Genomic DNA, 17,906 nt, shown 5'->3' with positions numbered 1-17,906 from the left:
GTGGAAAATCTCCATTTATTTATTTTTATTTTTAAGCTTACACCATTCCAACAATCATTTTAAAAAAACTTAACAGATAGAGATATACTTTCTAATGGGGGTAGGAGTTTGGCAGAGAATTGGTGATCAATCAAATTATTTTTCAAAGAAAAAGGTAAATCACCTCTTATTTAACTTGGTAGCAACAGCCAGTGGTGTGCTGTTCAGTATGTGTGCAGGTGTATTCAGTATGTGTGCAGGTGTATTTTTCTTGCTCTTCGGGAGATGCCCTTTGTCCATTTATCTGTTTGGCAATTTATCTGTTTTTACCAGATACATTTATCTGTTTTCTGCCTATTTTTTAATATCAGTGTATATATTTGTATCTTTTGCAAATGATGGAGAGAGATGAGAATTTGTTATGGAATTAGTGGAAGTAAGCCAAAGGGCCTTGTTGAATGTAAAAGTAAATATCCCATGTTTGAAGCCTTGGTGGAATTTTTCAATCCAAAATAGCCCTCCCTCTCTGGTCACACATGATGGAAAAAGCAGATATTGGCACTTTCTTGAGATGTGCAATACAGAAACGCATCCTGGTCTTGCTGAAATGGAGAAAGTATTGAAAAATGACAGGGGTAAAAAGAACAGACTGCAGTGATTCGTCGTGCACCCTGACACATGCCCTCCCATCTTCCCCACCCAAGATGAACGCCTACTATCGAAAGGTGTTGGCCTCGAAGAAGCGCACAAAGAGCCGACGTCAGCCACTCAGCAAGCTGCCCATGCGATTTCCACTGTCTGCCGTTAAACAAGGCTCGCCCAGCGATGAGGGTGAGATTTGTACACAGAACCTGTGGTTATGTGCTTCTAACAGCAAAAATCTTTATTGTAAAGTTTGCGGGAAGAGATTTGGAGCAGGCAGCACTAGGCTGGAAAAGGGAAGTTTGGCCATTATGTTTTCATCGAGTTTTAATTTTATTTTCGTGTAGTTCAGAATATTTATTCTTAACAGAGTTGCGGGAACCATGAGGAACAATTTTGTTGACTTTTGAGGGCATTTTCAGTGCCTCCTGGATTACCAAATGGTTGTCCTCTTCATTAAGTTTTTGCACTGTAGCAAGCCATCTGGGGTGGTGTGGGTTCTCTGGGACTTGTCTTGTCCCTAGGAATACTGGGCAGGATTGTTTTACCCATGCTGGCCTTTGTCATGGCTCATCGACCATGGCCATGTCTTTGCTGGCTCAGGTTATGCCTTCCTTTCCCTTGGGGTTTTCTTTTTTTCCCTGTGTGATCCAAGTATTCTGCACAGGCTTACAATTTGTAATTTTATGGGATGTGCAAAGATGTCATTGCAGCACTTTAAAGCATCCGCATTTTATTGCTCCCACTGTTGCACTTGTGCAACGAAATTGAGTAGATCTGTTTTGTCCAAGAGTTTCGTCCTTCGTCGTGGCCTGTAGTCTGAATTGGGGTGGCCTATAAAGGATATATTTGTTTTCTTAGAAGTGTTGTTGTTTGAGATGAGCGATTTATTTTGAAACGCATTGTTCCAGTTTCATTACTGAAATGTGTATCTTGACCAACATGCTAGCAATATTGGTCACTGTACGTTGTAGCGAATGACGTTTTCTTGCCGATTATGATGCAAAAGAAAAGTTTTGACATTTCTGAATCAAATGTTAGTTTTCTTTGCGATTGATTACATCTGCATTGCATTCAGTGTGCAACCATCATACCTTACTTGGCAAGATGTAACAGCATATTTTTGGCCCACTAACAGCATTTCATCGCTACCAAATAAAAATAAATGAACTTTGAGTGCACGCTGGCCTCCATGCTCAAGTAATTATTCTGAAGGTTTTTGTGCAAGTCTCTGTTAAACATGTAAAATGCAATGACAATCCCACCTTAACCTTTACTATTTACCTTTATTTGGCAGTTTTGCACTATTAAGTATGACCATTTAATTAAATTGCTCTCGGATTTATCTCGGAGCCTGGTGTTGGCTTAGCATTCAGGGTGCCAGCTTGGGATCCTAGGATCCTGGGTTTGAATCCCGGTGGATCGCTGAATTAACGCCATGGGGGTTGACTCACCCTGTCATCCTTCCGAGGTCGGCAAATTGAGTACCAGCTTGCTGGGATGAATGATCACGGTGTGTACCCCGATTTAGAATAGGCACACCGTATCCCTGCGCATCGAAGAGCGTGACCAAGGGTTGGCGTCAGGAAGGGCATCCGGCCATAAAAACATTGCCTCAAACAGGGAACCATGATTGTCATGGGGCCCGCAAGGCTAACCCCCGCTCCAGCGGGGAAAATGGCCTTAAAACGATCATTCATTCATTCATTTATCTCAAAAGACTTTAGAATAAGATATTTCATGTGGATGTGGAAAACAAACTTGAAAAAGACATCATGGTGCCCATTTTAAAAAGGAAAACATATTCTGCTTGTCGTAAGGTAGGTTCACCTGTTTTGTGAATTTCAAAAGTAAGTTCCCAAACGCATTGTTTTTAATCCTTTGGTTTCATGTGTAGTATTTTAGTTTTAGGCCAAAAAAAAATCGTCTTATCGTGGCTATCAGATTATATTTTTCTATCTCTATGGAATTTGTGTTTGATTTTTTTTTTTTTTTGACTTTCATCAATTACCTCTGCCGCCGAAGGTATTTTCAACCCTGTTTATCTGTCCAGGTCTGTCTCTGATTGACTGTGATCAGGATATCTCAAAAAGTTGTGGACAGATTGGGATGCGGTTATTAGAATTTTAAAAGTGATTCTTCACCGTTGTGTTAGGGCTAAAACCGGTAAAGTAATGGACGGATTCAGACGAAACCTGCTGGACAGGTTGCGTGTCTGGCAAGGAAGAATTGATTCGATTTTGGTTCATGACCGGATCCAGATCCGGCCTATTAGTGGGATACAAAATGTAAACTGTTTAGCCTGGTGGAGGTATGCGCTCTACCGAGTGCCATTCCAGTTTCAATTTGGCCTGGGCCTCATGCTTATTGATTGCAGTGTCCAATTGCTGCAACATTGTGCTCTGTGATTTGGCTGTCTTTTTATTCCCAGATCAATTGCAGTGTAATCCCCTTCCTAAATGAAACTTGAAACAGAATTTACACATTGTGAAAACTTTAAAACTGACAATATTTTGTTCCATGTTTTCATATTCGCACAGCTTGAGTTGTAAGTGTTTGAGGTGGGTTGGCAACTTTTACTGAATGTGCGGTTGATAAAAAATCACCACTTTGCAGAAATGCCAGAACTGCAGGTGAGCGAGGAAGAGCCGCAGGAAGGAGGAATGTGGGCCAAGCCTTTGGCACAACTCTGGCAGACAAGGCCACATAACTTCCTCGTCGAGAGAGAATATAATGCAGTAGCCGCACGCTTGGCACCATACTGTGCTATTTGCACTCTTTTCCACCCTTACTACCAGGTACTTCGCAGTCTTCTCAAACACTGTCCATTGCATTTCAGTATTTCCTTACTTCCTTGCATCACCTGTCAACACCAGGAACTATTATATAACTATTTTCATAATTTATCCAAGCTTTCCAATTACGTACCCTCGCCAGAGTAGAGGGTATTGCATTTGAGTCCGTTTGTTTGTTTGTTTGTTTTCCGGCAAACATGTTGATTGGTTGGTTTGTCTGTCTGTCTGTTTGTTACTTGCCGGAAAAGATTCCGGCAAGTATGTTGGTTGTCTGTTTGTCTGTCTGTTTGTTCGCAGTACTACGTCTACACCGTTGCATGTAGAATCGCCAAACTTTTCACACATATTTTTCTTGCCCTGGAATAGACTGTGCCCAATTGATGATGTCATCGGTCACGTGGTTTGGCCGCCATCTTGGAAAAACCGAAAAACTTTGCACCTCTATATCTCCGAAAGTGCTGAAAAAAAAATTTGAGACCTGGCTCATTGTAAAGAACTCATCCATGGGGAATAAAATATGTTAATGATGATGTCATAGGTGCCTCCATTATGACGTCATAATTCGACAAGTACTAAACTTCATCCGATAAAGATGAAATTTCTTGAGCATCATCAAGGAATAAATTAGTTTAGAAAACAAATAATGATGATGTCATCGGTCACGTGGTTCCACCGCCATATTGGAAAAACCGAAAAAATTTGCACCTCTATATCTCCGAAAGCGCTACATAGAAAAAATTAAGACATGCCTCATTGTAAAGAACTCTCCATGTGGAATAACATGTGTTAATGATGTCATAGGTGCCTCCATTATGACGTCATAACTTGACAAGTACAAAACTTCATCCGATCAAGATGAAATTTCTTGAGCATAATCTAGGGATAAATTGGTGGAGAAAAAAAAATGTCATCGGTCACCTGGTTCGGCCGCCATATTTGTTTTAACACAAAAGCCTTAAAAACCACTGAAAACACATCCTGATGAGGGTCTGCAATCTCTGATTGCTCTTTCTTGTCATATTTTTTTTACATCCTTCTAATGAACAATCTTTAAATTGTTCTCTCATTTGAAATATTCATATTTAGAATATGCAAAGGTTTTTTTTTTGTGCATAGCATGGGCACTTGACTTGCATCGGGCTTATAGATGATTGAAATTTTTGTTTCGTCTGACAATTATTGACCTTCACCGTTGATCACTTTAATGAATGTCTAATTTGCTCATTCTTGAAGCAAAAACATATCGTCACGATGGATCTTTCAAATTCTTCCCTGGCATTAACCTCTCCAAAAATATCCACGGTATAATTTGCAGTCTCCAAATGTGTAAATACTCTAATGGCCATTGATTGCCAGACCGCAATGCAAACGTCGTTGTTAAAGGTGATGATTCATTGCTGTGTTTACTCCTTTATGTTTGTTTTCCTGCAATGACCCCTTATTCAAGTTTTGCTTGAAATTATTATTGTATCCCCCAGGGATTTTTCATTGTTCACCTCATCCTGCCCTGCAATTCTCCCCTTTTCTCTTGTTCATTGCCCCTCCTCCCTTCCCCTCTCTTCATGTTTACAATGCTATATGTCTTCCTTCTGTACCTTATGCGTGTGTAGCTTGCCCCATCATTTATGAAATATATTGCTGAAAATGTGTTTTATTGTTTTTCCTTTGTCAGTTGGTTTGTCTTTGTCATTTGGAATAACCAACAACACAACAACAACAACATGCATTTTAAGGCCATTTTCCCTGCTAGAGCGGGGGTTAGTTAGTTCATTTGGAATAACCCTAACATTGAAAATGATATTTCCTGATAGGTAACACTATTATGCTGTTTTAAAGGACTTTTGCCTAAATGATTTCAAGGATGTTGAACCAGAGAATGATCATTGCAGTGGACCCCCCGCCTCTCTTAAGTATTCATTGGCATTCTGCTCAGCTAGCCCTCCCATGCATTCACCTCCGAAACGGTGTACAGTTGTTAGAATGTATCGTACCTATGGTGTGCCACAAGTGTGCCTTTTATTTCCGGCCAGCAAGAGAATGGCAGATGAAACTCCCAGATCACCACACTTTTCAAAACATGCATGCATCAACGTTGTCATCGCTTTGGCACTGAGTTATGGCAGGCCTGTCACAAGCAGTGAGTGGGAGGATTGGGGACCAGTACTTCCATACTTTGCAGCTGTCACAATTTGAAGAGGGTGGTCGCACTCCTAACGTGGTGCGGGTTTTAGTTACACATTGAATATTGTGTGCTGACCAGGGTCAGGGAAAGTTTAGTGCCGATGTCTCTTTGCCACTAAACTCTATTCTGGCTGAGAAATGTGTTACTCTAGAATCGTGAATATAAAAAGGAGACCAAAATAATTTACTCAACTATCAGTGCTGATAGACTTTCGACACTTGCAGCCTTTAATCTAGAAACAGACTGGATTGTTATTCTACAGTCGAGCTGGGTTATTGAAGACCAGTGCTTTGCCTTGATGGATGTTGGAAGTGGCGTCACTGTTTGACCAAGTGTGAAGCTTGCTGCTTCATTAATCAAGAGTTTGTCCTCATGAAAACCCACAGAAGCTTTCACAGTTTTCACAGTTTCCATTTGAATGCATCATCTGCAGCTCATCTCAAACAAGTATGATCCGAAAAATCATGTCCTGCTTTCCTGAACACCCTTTTCCACCCAGTATGTTTTTCTTGAGGGTATTTGATAGTAAAAAAAAAAAAAAAAAAAAATGCTTTTGCTTGCTTCTCGTGATGAAGCAGGCCATCAATAATCCCCCAGCCAAGGGCACAGACCACCTCTAAGCATGCAGACAAATATGCCATGCATGACTTATTAAACCTTTGCACGTAGCTCAGATTCATGAGTTAAACAAATCTGTGATTGCATCTTTGTCGGCTAAAACCTTGTCTGAGCGAAGCATTTTTTTTTTTTCTCGTTTCATTTTCTTTGGCTCCTTTTGCAACCAAAGGCAGGTTGATATGACTAAGAATTGAGCCTGAAAAGCAGTTTGTTCTGCCCTAGGGCTAATGGTAAAATGCTCCAGCCCCATTCCCCTTCCACCTTCTTCCTCTTTTTTTTTAATCCTCAGCTGCTCCCTACCCTACTCCCCCTCACCCACCTCACTGCCTCTCTCCTACCCCTCTCCCTTCCTCCTCCAATGCATAGCTTTCTAAAATATGTTTGTTTGCTTACATGTCTTGCAGGCTGAGCCGGGTGACAATTTCAATGAGACCATGCCAGCACCAAACGTCCGTCCGCACAGTAAGCCGCTTATTCCTGAGGTTTGTTTTGCCTCCAGTGGCGAAAACACTGATCCACTTCCTGGCAGTTCACTCCTGAGCGAGGATGGCACAAGCCCATTCATCGCTTGTGCTAAGTGCTGCCTACAAGTTCACAGCAGTAAGCTTGATCATTATTTACACACCCCTTGTCTTTTATCTTTCTGCCTTCTTACTTCCATTTCCTTTTCTCCTTGACTCTTCAGTGCAGGCACTGCTCTGTCGTTGTAGAACATGGCCCTTCAGCAACAAATATCGTTGGGGATTGTACGTTCGTTATTATTATTGCCAAGTTGTACTATTATTATTATTGTTAATATTAATAGTATTAATTAATATATGCTTTCCTACAATGTTATCATTGTTTTTGTTATTCATTTTGTAATTAGAATGCCATGGAAGGACCTATTAAACTGCTCTGTACACCTTAACATGGCGCAGGTTTATAAACTTGGGAATTCTTCTGTATTATTTGTTGTTAATTAGCGTAATCAACTCAGGAGATCATAATAATAATTTCAGTGCATCACATTCCACATCAGAAAGCTCCAGTAGAACTCCACAAAAAACATGCCACACACACAGACCACACAGACACTTTATCCATTTGTGGGAAATGCTCTGTGCCTGCATTGTAATCTGTTCAGGTTAGGCTCTGTACTATCCATCTTGCTTTTGACCTCCAGAATCTTTTCAGGTGCTGCGCTATCAAAATACTGCACTCATTCATATGAACATATTTGAGTGTCTTTGAGATTAATCTTCATAATATCACATAATTTCAAATAATTTTTTCCTTGCTATGTTTAAAAATCATATATGCCAGTGTACAAACAAACACACACACACACACACACACACACACACACACACACACACACACACACACACACACACACACACACACACACGTTTGACTTCAATGCATTCCTAAAAGTGCCTGATGGGATAAGTTGAAAGCTGGTGGTTTTGTTCTGGCTTGGGGCATGCACAAGAAGTTTTTAAATGGTAAAAAAAAAACATAACCCCTGGGGTTCAGGGTGGGGGTGGGAGGGGTGGCATGCAAATTATTTTATGTGAATTGGATTGCAGTGCTTCTATTGGAGGTGGGTATCACAAGTCATAATAAAATACCCCAATTATAGACTGTTGAAGTGGGGGAATTGTGAAATGAATGAATGATCGTTTTAAGGCCATTTTTCCCTGCTAGAGCAAGGGGGGGGGGGGGGGGGGTAGCCTTGCTGGGTTCCCTGTTTGAGGCACCACAATTGTGTCAACCCTCTTAACTGATGCTATTTCACATCAAGGTTAATTTGCCACCCTCCTGTAATTTTAACTCAAACACTGTACATACATATGTACATAGGTGCATACGTATATTATATAACCATAAGCCGTGCATTTTGAACTTTGTTTTTATTTTGGTGATTATGCTGGTCAGTCTTTTGGGACTGCCACTGGTAACATGTAACCTTGTGCTACCTGCTGCATGGTTGGGCTGTAGGTGACTAAACCGACACCCCTCACTGCTTTTGCGAGTAGTGAGGGTGACTGTGACACCCAGCCAGGACTAAAAACAACACCTGACAAAGGGCAGATGAGCTCCCAAATTCAACCAATAGCCAATCCAATAAGGAGATGGTGTCTCCTAAAAAACACCCATCCGGATTGGACAGGTTTGAGTCGTACCAAAGACTTCAAAATGGTACGGGCTGCTTCCTTGCTTGACATCCAGCATTTAAAAAGATAAAGCATGGACAATCCGCATCAGTTAGCATCCATGAGGAGGAGGAAATTTCTCCTGAGGACATGTTACGCTGAGTGTGGTGAGAAAAGCAGTGTCATTGTTATGATGTTGCTGGTATTCAGAGATTCCCACGAGGTGATGGCACTTGCCCCAAGGTGTGTGTGTGTGTGTGTGTGTGTGTGTGTGTGTGTGTGTGTGTGTGTGTGTGTGTGTGTGTGTGTGTGTGTGTGTGTGTGTGTGTGTGTGTGTGTGTGTGTGTGTGTGTGTGTCACAGCTCTATCATAAGCCTTAGATCAGGTATAAAAAGAAAAACACCTGTCTGAGATGGAAGTTTTTTTTTTGTTTTTTTTGTGCTGACCAGTTTGAACAGTGCCCTCTGCAAGCTAATTTTTGAGCCCCAGCCCCCTCACTGCCTTCACATCTCTCAAATGGTATATGTTTCTTGCGTACCCCAAATAGGTGACTTGTGAAATAAATTGATTCATAATTGAAGAAATAAAGTAGCCTGATTTATTTGGGCTCAGGAAGTTTTAACTACTTATGTTTGAGTTGCCTTTTTTGCTATTTCAATCACAAAAATCGACCCTTCTCAAATGCAAATTAGTGATTTAACTGATGACACGAGTTGCATCAGAACAGTCTTGGTGAATCTGTTTAGGGCAGCACCTCAGGATATACAAGGGGAGGAGCTTTCTGAGGTATGCCACCATTTGCTTTGGGTTGCCATGAAATTGACATGCATCCCTTAGCCAAACTTAATCCACCCTCGGTGCCACAGCCAGCCAGTCTCGGCAGATGGTGTGCTAATTGTCGTGTTGCTGTGCGTCACAGCGGTGCCTTGCCCCATCGCCCATGAGGCCAACCACACGTGTGTGCCTGCAGGTTGCTATGGTGTGCCATCCCACTCCATCACAGATGGCTGGAAATGCTCGCGCTGTGCGGCTGAGGCCTGGACCGTGGTAAGTTATCTTTGCTTTTGTCCTTGCTGTGCAGGTGGGCAGACGATAGATGGAATTTGAGAAAGGATAATCACAGCAGGAGGGTGAAAAGGTGTTGTCTTTCACGGTATGTCGCCCTTGGGGACAGTGGAACAACCTGCATGCAACTATAATGCTGCATGTTAAAAAAGAATTGATTTACAGCTGGCTTTGTGTTTGTCAACATGGCATGTCTGAATGGCATATTGTATTTACACAGTGACACAGTCAGATAAACCTATTGGTAACTACATATTGCACTTCTGAGAAAGTATGAAAAGTGAGGTCATTCATTGGAGTGAGTACGTTAAAGATGAAAAGGGGTGGTTGTGTATTAAGGGTCTGGGAGTTTTGGGGTGGGGTGTGTTGGGGAGATAGCAGAAGTGTCTGAGTGCCTCTGTCCTTTGCTTTTGTTTGTTTATTATTAGGACTGCTGTTTGTGCAACTTACGGGGAGGTGCTTTGCAGCAGACCACGGACAGCAGGTGAGAAGACTAGATTGCAACCACCATGCTTATGTGTCCGATATCTCCCTACTTACACACCTCACCATATGACGCTACCCCAGTTGCACTTGCACGCTACCCTGCCTGATGCCTACACCACCACCACCCTCCCCCTCCCAACACTGTGCGTAACAAATCTCTCATGTACATTTTTGATGTACATTTTGTGCTTGTACAAGACCAGAGCTCTTGTGCTTCCTTCTCATTTTTGGAATGTTTGCTGATGTTAATGAGAAATTTGGATGTACTTGCACTATGCTGGGTTGCATTTGAAAGTATGAATTGTTCCGCTAGTTAAGATATGCACCATGTTCACATCTTTGTGAGCTGTTCTTGCCTTTCTTTTTTCTTTTTCTTTTTACCCTCGCCAGAGGAGAGGGTATTGCATTTGAGTCCGTTTGTTTGTTTGTTTGTTACTTGCTGGAAAATATTCCGGCAAGTATGTTGATTGGTCTGTTTGTTTGTCTGTGTGTTTGTCCGCACAGAATAAATATGATTTTCCCTGCAACCGTTGATTCGATTGACAGGAAATTTTCACCGTAGGTGCACCTCCTCCTGTCGAATTTTTTTTGGGGGAAAACCCACATTTTTTTCTTTTTACCAAAAGAAAAAAAACAAAAACCATTGTGTTTTCTTTTTCCTGCCATCTTAGAAAAACTGAAAAACTTTGCACCTCTATATCGCCAAAAGCGCTGCATAGAAAAGATTGAGACATGGCTCATTGTAAAGAACTCTCCATGGGGAATTACAGGTTAACAATGATGTCATAGGTGCCTCCATTATGGCGTCATAATTCGACAAGCACAAAACTTCATCCGATCAAGATGAAATTTGTTGAGCGTCATCTAGGGATAAATTGGTGGAGGAAATTTTTTTATGATGTCATCGGTCACGTGTTTCGGCCGCCATATTTGTTTTAACACAAAAGCCTTAAAAACCACCAAAAACACATCCTGGCGAGGTTTGCAATCTCTGATTGCTCTTTCTTGTTTCCAATGTAATTTTGCTACTGAGCAAAGGTCCGGTGTTGCCGGGTAACGTGGAGTCACTTTGTGGCGAGAATATTTAGATAAGGGGGAGTGTGGTGGAAGTGGAGAGGGAGAGGAGAGGGTAAGGAATGGGAGGGGAGGGGGAAGGGAGAGAGAATAGCGGAGAAGAGGGGAAAGGAGAGAGAGACAGAGACAAGCCTCGCCACATGTCGCTATACTGTTGTCGATGTCGATGCGGCTCCTCATTGCCTAACGTTAAGTCATTAAAGGTTGTAAGTTAGTAAACATTCATTGGAGTTTCACCAAATTTGTTGTAGTCGAGTCTTTAACCACTCCGGCGACCACCAAAACCAAAAACAGAAATGGAATTGAAGTTAAAATAAACCCATGAGGGTTTATTTCAAAGGTTTAACTCAAAGCAAAAAGTGCATTTTCTCCAAAGGAATTCCTTTACGCAGTCATAATTCCCGATTTATAAGCAATCCGTACACAGTCTGACCATAATCTGAAAGCTTATAACCACAGGCATACAATGATATCCATAACTTTAACCAAAACCTTCATTTAGACAACTTTATTCGTCGAAAACACCACGTCTTAGCAACTATCGAAGACCATCGGCCTACAGGCCATATTTTAAACATTAATATATCAAAAACTACAAACCTCACAAACCCCAGACTTAACTTATTCTTCTCCGGACACCCTTGTCTTTCCAAATATCCATACATATCCACAGGAATGATGCACGAAACCTGTCTCACGACGGTCTAAACCCAGCTCACATTCCCTGTTAGTGAGTGAACAATTTCAAAAGGCCGAAACAAAACGGTGGCTTAAGAACCCAGCGATGTCTCAGTGGGCTGACCAAGATGGCGGACCGCCATTTTGGTAAGGCTTTTTATGATTTTTTGTAATGAGCACCTTTTTAATCATCATAATAAAATACGCAGTTTGGTGTCTGTCTGTTTGTCTGACTGATTTTTGACTGTGACATTCAGTCGTTACTTATCCAATCGCAACCAAACTGGACAGGGAGACTAAGGGTCACACGATGGAGGTTGTTGCGATTTAACTTCGCCCCCACCCCAAGGGGGTTTCCAAACGCCAAGGGGGTTACATGTTGAGGTGTATATTGGTGTTAAGATAGCTTTGTGTTTTTTCAAGGCTTATAATAATAAAAATAATGACGACGCTAATGATAATAGCATAATAATATTATAACAAAACAATATTCATACGAATAATATCCACCTCCTCAAGGGGTTTCCTCCTTGAACAAATGCCATGTTAACATGTATAAACATTGTATCGTGCCGTTTTCGTGGGAGCACACTTACCAGAAGTAAAAAAAAATATTATAAACAACAAACACGTACGATTACCTTTTGAAACAGCTGCTGCTGCTTAACATTAAACTGAAAGGGAGGAACCCAGGGTGTGTTCAGTTACCAAGCAGGTAGCTTGCCAAGGCAGCCGTTCCTTGTCAATGGTTTTGAATTAAGTGCTTGCTCGAATGCTTCAGCCACTTGGCGAGAGATCTACAAGAAACTTGGTAACTGAATACACCTCCGACGTGAGAGACTCTCTCTCTCTCTCTCTCTCTCTCTCTCTCTCTCTCTCTCTCTCTCTCTCTCTCTCTCTCTCTCTCTCTCTCGTGCGCTCCTGCTGGTCGTTGGTGAGTCATGCGTGGGTGTGGCAGCATGGTGGCTGTGCATGTTGAGCTGTGAGTTCTCTGTCGTGTTGGTTGGTTTTCCTATCCCCCATTTCGCTCCCTTGTGTCCTTGTTTATACTTGTAAAGTTTCCCCTGTGTGTCCTTTCATTGTTGAGACAAGAGAGAGGGAGAGAGCGCACACGGTAGGTGGTGTTCGGTTGCCTCTTTTCGAACCTCCGGGTTTGAGGCCTGGCCTCCATTTTGCTGTGTTTTTCCTAGTCCAGGCAGCGGTGTTTCGCTGCTCTAAACGGTTCTTGGACCTAGTCCATTAGTTTTTGGTTTTACCTCCACTTGCCGGTGTTGCTTGTGGTTGGTATCTTTTTTTTTTGATTTCTCACCCTTTATTTATTTAATTTACGTTCGCTATGGCAAACGATTGTTTGAGGAATAGCATGTACGAGTCGCTCACTCGCAAGCATGGGCTGGTGTGCGACCCTCCGAGTGAGGTAAAGATGGAGCAAGTGCTTCTAGCAATTGGAAAAAGCGTCGGCTCACATAATATCCGTGCAGCCTCTCGAATGAACAAGAAAGTTGTTGTGTTTGTATCGGAGGTGCACATGGTGAACTCCGTTGTGGAGCAAGGCCTTCTCATAGAACCCAACATGTTTCTAGTGGTTTCCCCATTAGATACACCTGCGGTGAGGGTCAATGTGTCTAATGCCCCTCCCTTTGTTAAAGGTGAGGACTTGTGTGCTCAATTGAGCAAGTTCGGTACGATCGTATCAAAAGTGACAATGGTGCCGATACACTCGGCAAGGGGTGAATTTCGACACGTGATGACTTTTAAAAGGGTCGTTTACATGATATTGCCCGAAAATGTGCAAAAGCTCAATGTAGTTTTGCATGCAAAGATTAATGGCCATACTTATAGAATGTATGCCTCCACGGACGTCATGACGTGCTATGGGTGTGGAGCTTACGGACACGTAAAGAGTTCCTGTCCCGGTTTGGTGAGAGCATTAGAAAATTGAGACCAGGTGATTGCAGATTCTCCTCCCTCCCCACCTAATGTGGCGGATGATAAGGTAGACTCCTCCCCACGACCTAATGGTGATCGGGAAACAGTTGACTCCTCCCCCTCACCTACTGAGATACGTGGAATGGTAGACCCCTCCCCACAACCAATGGGTGAACAGGAAACAGTAGACCACTCCTCCCTACCTGCTGGTGTGACAAACGTGGTTGATCCCTCTCCTACTGTACAGGACTGTACGGATGACAATATGGAAGGGTTCGTAACAGTGGTTCGTAAAAAAGGACATAAACGTTCATGTCCCGTCGTGAAGGATGCAAGCACAGTGCAAAGTAAGGTACTTGTTGTGTCAAACGTGTCGCCGAGCTTGCAAGATGGAGCTTGTGTAGAGAATACCTGTGTGGGATTGCAAACTGAACCGGCACCGGGTTTAAATCTAAGCAATTCGTTTGCACCACTTGCCGAACTGTTTGAGGATTCTGAGTGTGATATAGACATCGAGAATCCTCGCGCATCTCAGGAGGACACAAGTGGGGATATTGATAACCCTGATGTCTTACATGACATTAATGTAATGGTCACAGAGGTGGGCGCAGGGATGGCCAGGTGTAATGATAAAACAGATAAGTTGACAGCCCCTCAGAGGAAACCTGTAAGCCTACACGTTTCAAACAAAATAAAAGGGATGATAAGAAGGAAGCTGCATATGACGATGAGCAGCTAAACATGAATGAAAACGATATCCATGTTTCTGATCCTGGGGAGATTTGTGCCTCAGAAATAAGTTTGCATCAGGAAGAGAATGACAAAGATGATGCGTTTGATTTTGATGAACCCTACTCTACCTCGTCAGGTAGTGGGTTTTGTGCCCAAGAGGATGGGGATGGGGACACTGTAGTTACAGAAGATGAAGTTAAAAAATTCCTCGATGAATCCTTCAGGAAAAGGAATGTCAGAATTCAGGATTATTTCCCAAACCTACATGCTTTTCTAAAAACTACTAGAAACATGATTCGTGAACCCCAGCAAGTTGGGATATCAGAACCTCAATTTCAGCGGTTGAGAAAGTGTGCCACTAAGGCAGGAAAAGAACTCCAAGAGGAGGAAAATTAATAAAGAATAAATGAAGGTAACGTCTCTCAACATAAACGGAGGCCGCAGCTGTATGCGGCGTCTGGAGGTGTTACAACTATTTGAGAAAGAAAAGATTGATATTTTCATGTTACAAGAGACACACATTAACGAATCTTGTGAAGACGAGTGGCGCAGAATGTTTAAAGGGTGCCATGTTTTCTCCAGTGCGGTTGAAGAAGCTAAAGCGGGGGTGGCAATAATCTTGCATCCTCGCCTTCAACCATCCGAGATTCACTATAGAGAGATTTGTAAGGGTTTCTTGATGGTGGTGGATTTTATTAGCAGCAATCAAAAGGTTAGCATTATTAATGTGTATTGCCCCAGTGACAGCGCTGAAAGGGCTCTATTTCTTCCAAAATTAGCGGATTGTTTAAGCACTGTTGATTTGACTTGTTTAATTTGTATGGGGGGAGACTATAATTGCACACTCAACCCTCGACTGGACAGGAACACTCCTGAGCCACATCCACCCAGTGCAAAGTCCTTGGCACAACTTGTGAAAAAATACAAACTTAGAGATGTATGGCGATTACAAAATCCAAACACCCGTCAATATACATGGGTGTGCTGTGCAAAAAACCAGTTAACCATGGGTCGACTGGACAGATTGTACGTGAACCAAGGAATGGTGAATCTGGTTAAGAGAACATGTATAACTCCATCTGGCTTTTCTGATCACCATATGAATGCAATGGATTGTATGTTACCTGGTCATTGCTGTAAGAGTGCACACTGGAATTTCAATGTGAAATTGTTACAAGATGAACATTTTAAAAATGCCTTCAGACTGGTATGGGAAGGATTAGAAAAGAAAAAGTGTTCCTATGTCAATATGCGACAGTGGTGGGACTGTACCAAGTCACAAATTCGGATTTTCTGCCAACAATATTGCTCGTATGCCACTAGTAATACGTCTGGGTTGATAAGTGCTCTAAAAGCAGATATACTTAAATATGAACAAGAAGCTGGAACATCTTGGGGAAGTGACCAATATCAGCAGCTGATAGAAAAAAAGACCCTGCTGGCCGAACTGGTCAAAGAGCGTGCGGCAGGAGCAATGATTCACCTGCGGATGAGCATAATACACCTCGAGACTCCAAACAAAGATTTATTCAAAATGCAGAAGGCTGCCAACACTTCTCGGCAGATTCAGAGTCTACGCTCTCCCGACGGTGTTCTGACTCGCCAAAGTGACATTAAACATTCACTGCAAGAGTTTTACTCAAACTTGTTTACTCCAAGAACGGTGGATAAAACGATGGCAAATGAGATAATTGAACTTCTCCCATCTCTTTCTGAAGAGCAGCAACTCCAACTGGAATGTGACATTTCTCTGGAGGAGCTCACAACAGCAGTGAAACAACTCGAAGACGGCAAGGCCCCCGGAATTGACGGACTTCCTGCTGAATTTTACAAAGTTTTTTGGAATGTTCTGGGTCCTGCTTTAATTGAGATTTTTCACGAGAGCCTAAATCAGGGGGAATTGCCCTTGAGCTGCAGAAGAGCTGTCTTATGTCTTCTTCCCAAGAAAGGGGATTTGCAGCAGATTACAAACTGGCGGCCTGTGTCATTGTTAAATACTGATTACAAGATTGTGTCAAAAATGCTTGCAATGCGTCTTAAAAAGGTCATCTCGTTCTTAGTTGGGAATGACCAAACGTATTGCATACCTGAACGATCCATGTATGACAGTATTTTCTTGGTTCGAGACTTGATTACTATCGGTCAAACTGCGTCGCATGCTTTTGGGTTATTACTCCTTGACCAGGAGAAAGCTTTTGACAGTGTGGATCACTTTTCTGTTTGCAGTTCTTACGAAAGCAGGATTTGGAGAAAAATTCATTTCTTGCATAAAACTTTTATACAACAATGTATCATGCCTGCTAAAAGTAAATAATAGTCTGTGTCGTCCTTTCCCCTTTCAGCGTGGCATCCGTCAGGGCTGTCCACTGTCAGGCATGTTGTACACACTGTCCATCGAACCCTTACTGGCTCTCCTTCGTACCACTTTATCTGGTTTGTCCTTGTCAAACAATTCCAAAATTGTTACATCAGCATATGCAGACGACCTGTGTGTTGTGGTTAAAAACCAGGAAGATGTTTTTGAGCTATCCCGGTGTTTTGCCAAATTTGAACTTGCTTCATCAGCAAGAGTAAATTGGAACAAAAGTGTAGCTCTTTCTCTGTACCCAGATACCCTATCGTGGTCACAGGCTTCACATATGGTTCCCCCAACTCTTCCAGGAGGAATGTTATGGAAAACGGATGGGTTTAAATACTTAGGCATCCATTTGGGAACTGCAAGCTATATGAAGAAAAACTGGGATGGTTTCTTAGATAACATTAAGCAGAAACTATCAAAGTGGAAAGGGATGCTCCATATCTTGTCACTTAAGGCACGGGTAACGATAATAAACAACCTGGTGCTTCCAATCGTATGGCATACGATCATAGCACTCCAGCCCCCTCAAGCTCTGATCACCAACATTCAGAGGGGTCTAGTTGACTTCTTCTGGGGAGGCCACCACTGGCTTAAGCCAGATGTGTTGTGTAGACCACGTAATTCAGGTGGTCAAAACCTGGTGCACATCCCTAGTCGAATAATGGCTTTTCGGCTAATGACAATAAAACGTCTGCTGTACAGCGAGGTTGTGCCCTGGCGTCCTCTCACGAATACGTTGCTCAGGCAAGTAGGTGGAATGGACTATGACCGGGAACTTTTCCTTATGGACTTGAAACAGGTCGACAGAGCTCGGCTCCCTGCATTTCATCGGTCTCTCCTGAACGCCTGGCAAGCTCTAGGAGTGCAGCGGTTGGAGATCTCTTATGATCCCAGGAGGTTTGTGCATGAGCCATTGTTCCAAAACTCACTATTCGCTGAAGTATCTACCAGCCGAGCTTTTATGGAACATTTTACGAACAATGGGATTAATAAAGTGCGAGATCTTATGGAGCTATCCTTAAAGCGATGGTTGTCTGCCAGCACTGTTTCTGGAAAAATTGGCTTGCGTTCAATTAGAATAGTGAGCAGGGTCATAAAGATTGTATCCCAGACTTTTTTAGATTTAAACATTTGGTGGAATGGGGTAAATGAAGAAGTAGACTTTCGTTTAACCTTCCCTGAACTCTCAGTCACTGCCCAGGAACAACATGGTGTGTTTTCCTCTCACA

The 17,906-nt window shown here is 42.5% G+C and overlaps 1 protein-coding gene across 3 annotated transcripts in view; it reads left to right on the top strand.

Moving 5' to 3' along the window:
- KDM4A (lysine demethylase 4A) overlaps nt 1-17,906 on the top strand; it is a 209,963-nt gene that overhangs the window by 153,512 nt on the left and 38,545 nt on the right. For all 3 annotated transcript variants that reach the window (XM_068118523.2, XM_068118529.2, XM_068118535.2), the window contains exons 12-16: nt 684-810; nt 3,238-3,419; nt 6,621-6,816; nt 9,325-9,401; nt 9,848-9,903. In XM_068118523.2, coding sequence (XP_067974624.1) covers nt 684-810; nt 3,238-3,419; nt 6,621-6,816; nt 9,325-9,401; nt 9,848-9,903 — 638 coding nt within the window. The remainder of the gene's footprint in view (nt 1-683; nt 811-3,237; nt 3,420-6,620; nt 6,817-9,324; nt 9,402-9,847; nt 9,904-17,906) is intronic.

This window comes from Myxine glutinosa, chromosome 1 (genome assembly GCF_964187855.1).
Source record: "Myxine glutinosa chromosome 1, kmMyxGlut1.1, whole genome shotgun sequence".
In the NCBI taxonomy this organism is placed as follows: Eukaryota; Metazoa; Chordata; class Myxini; order Myxiniformes; family Myxinidae; genus Myxine; species Myxine glutinosa.
The sequence above is the reverse complement of the archived record's forward strand: the minus strand, read 5'-3'. Positions and strand labels throughout refer to the sequence as shown.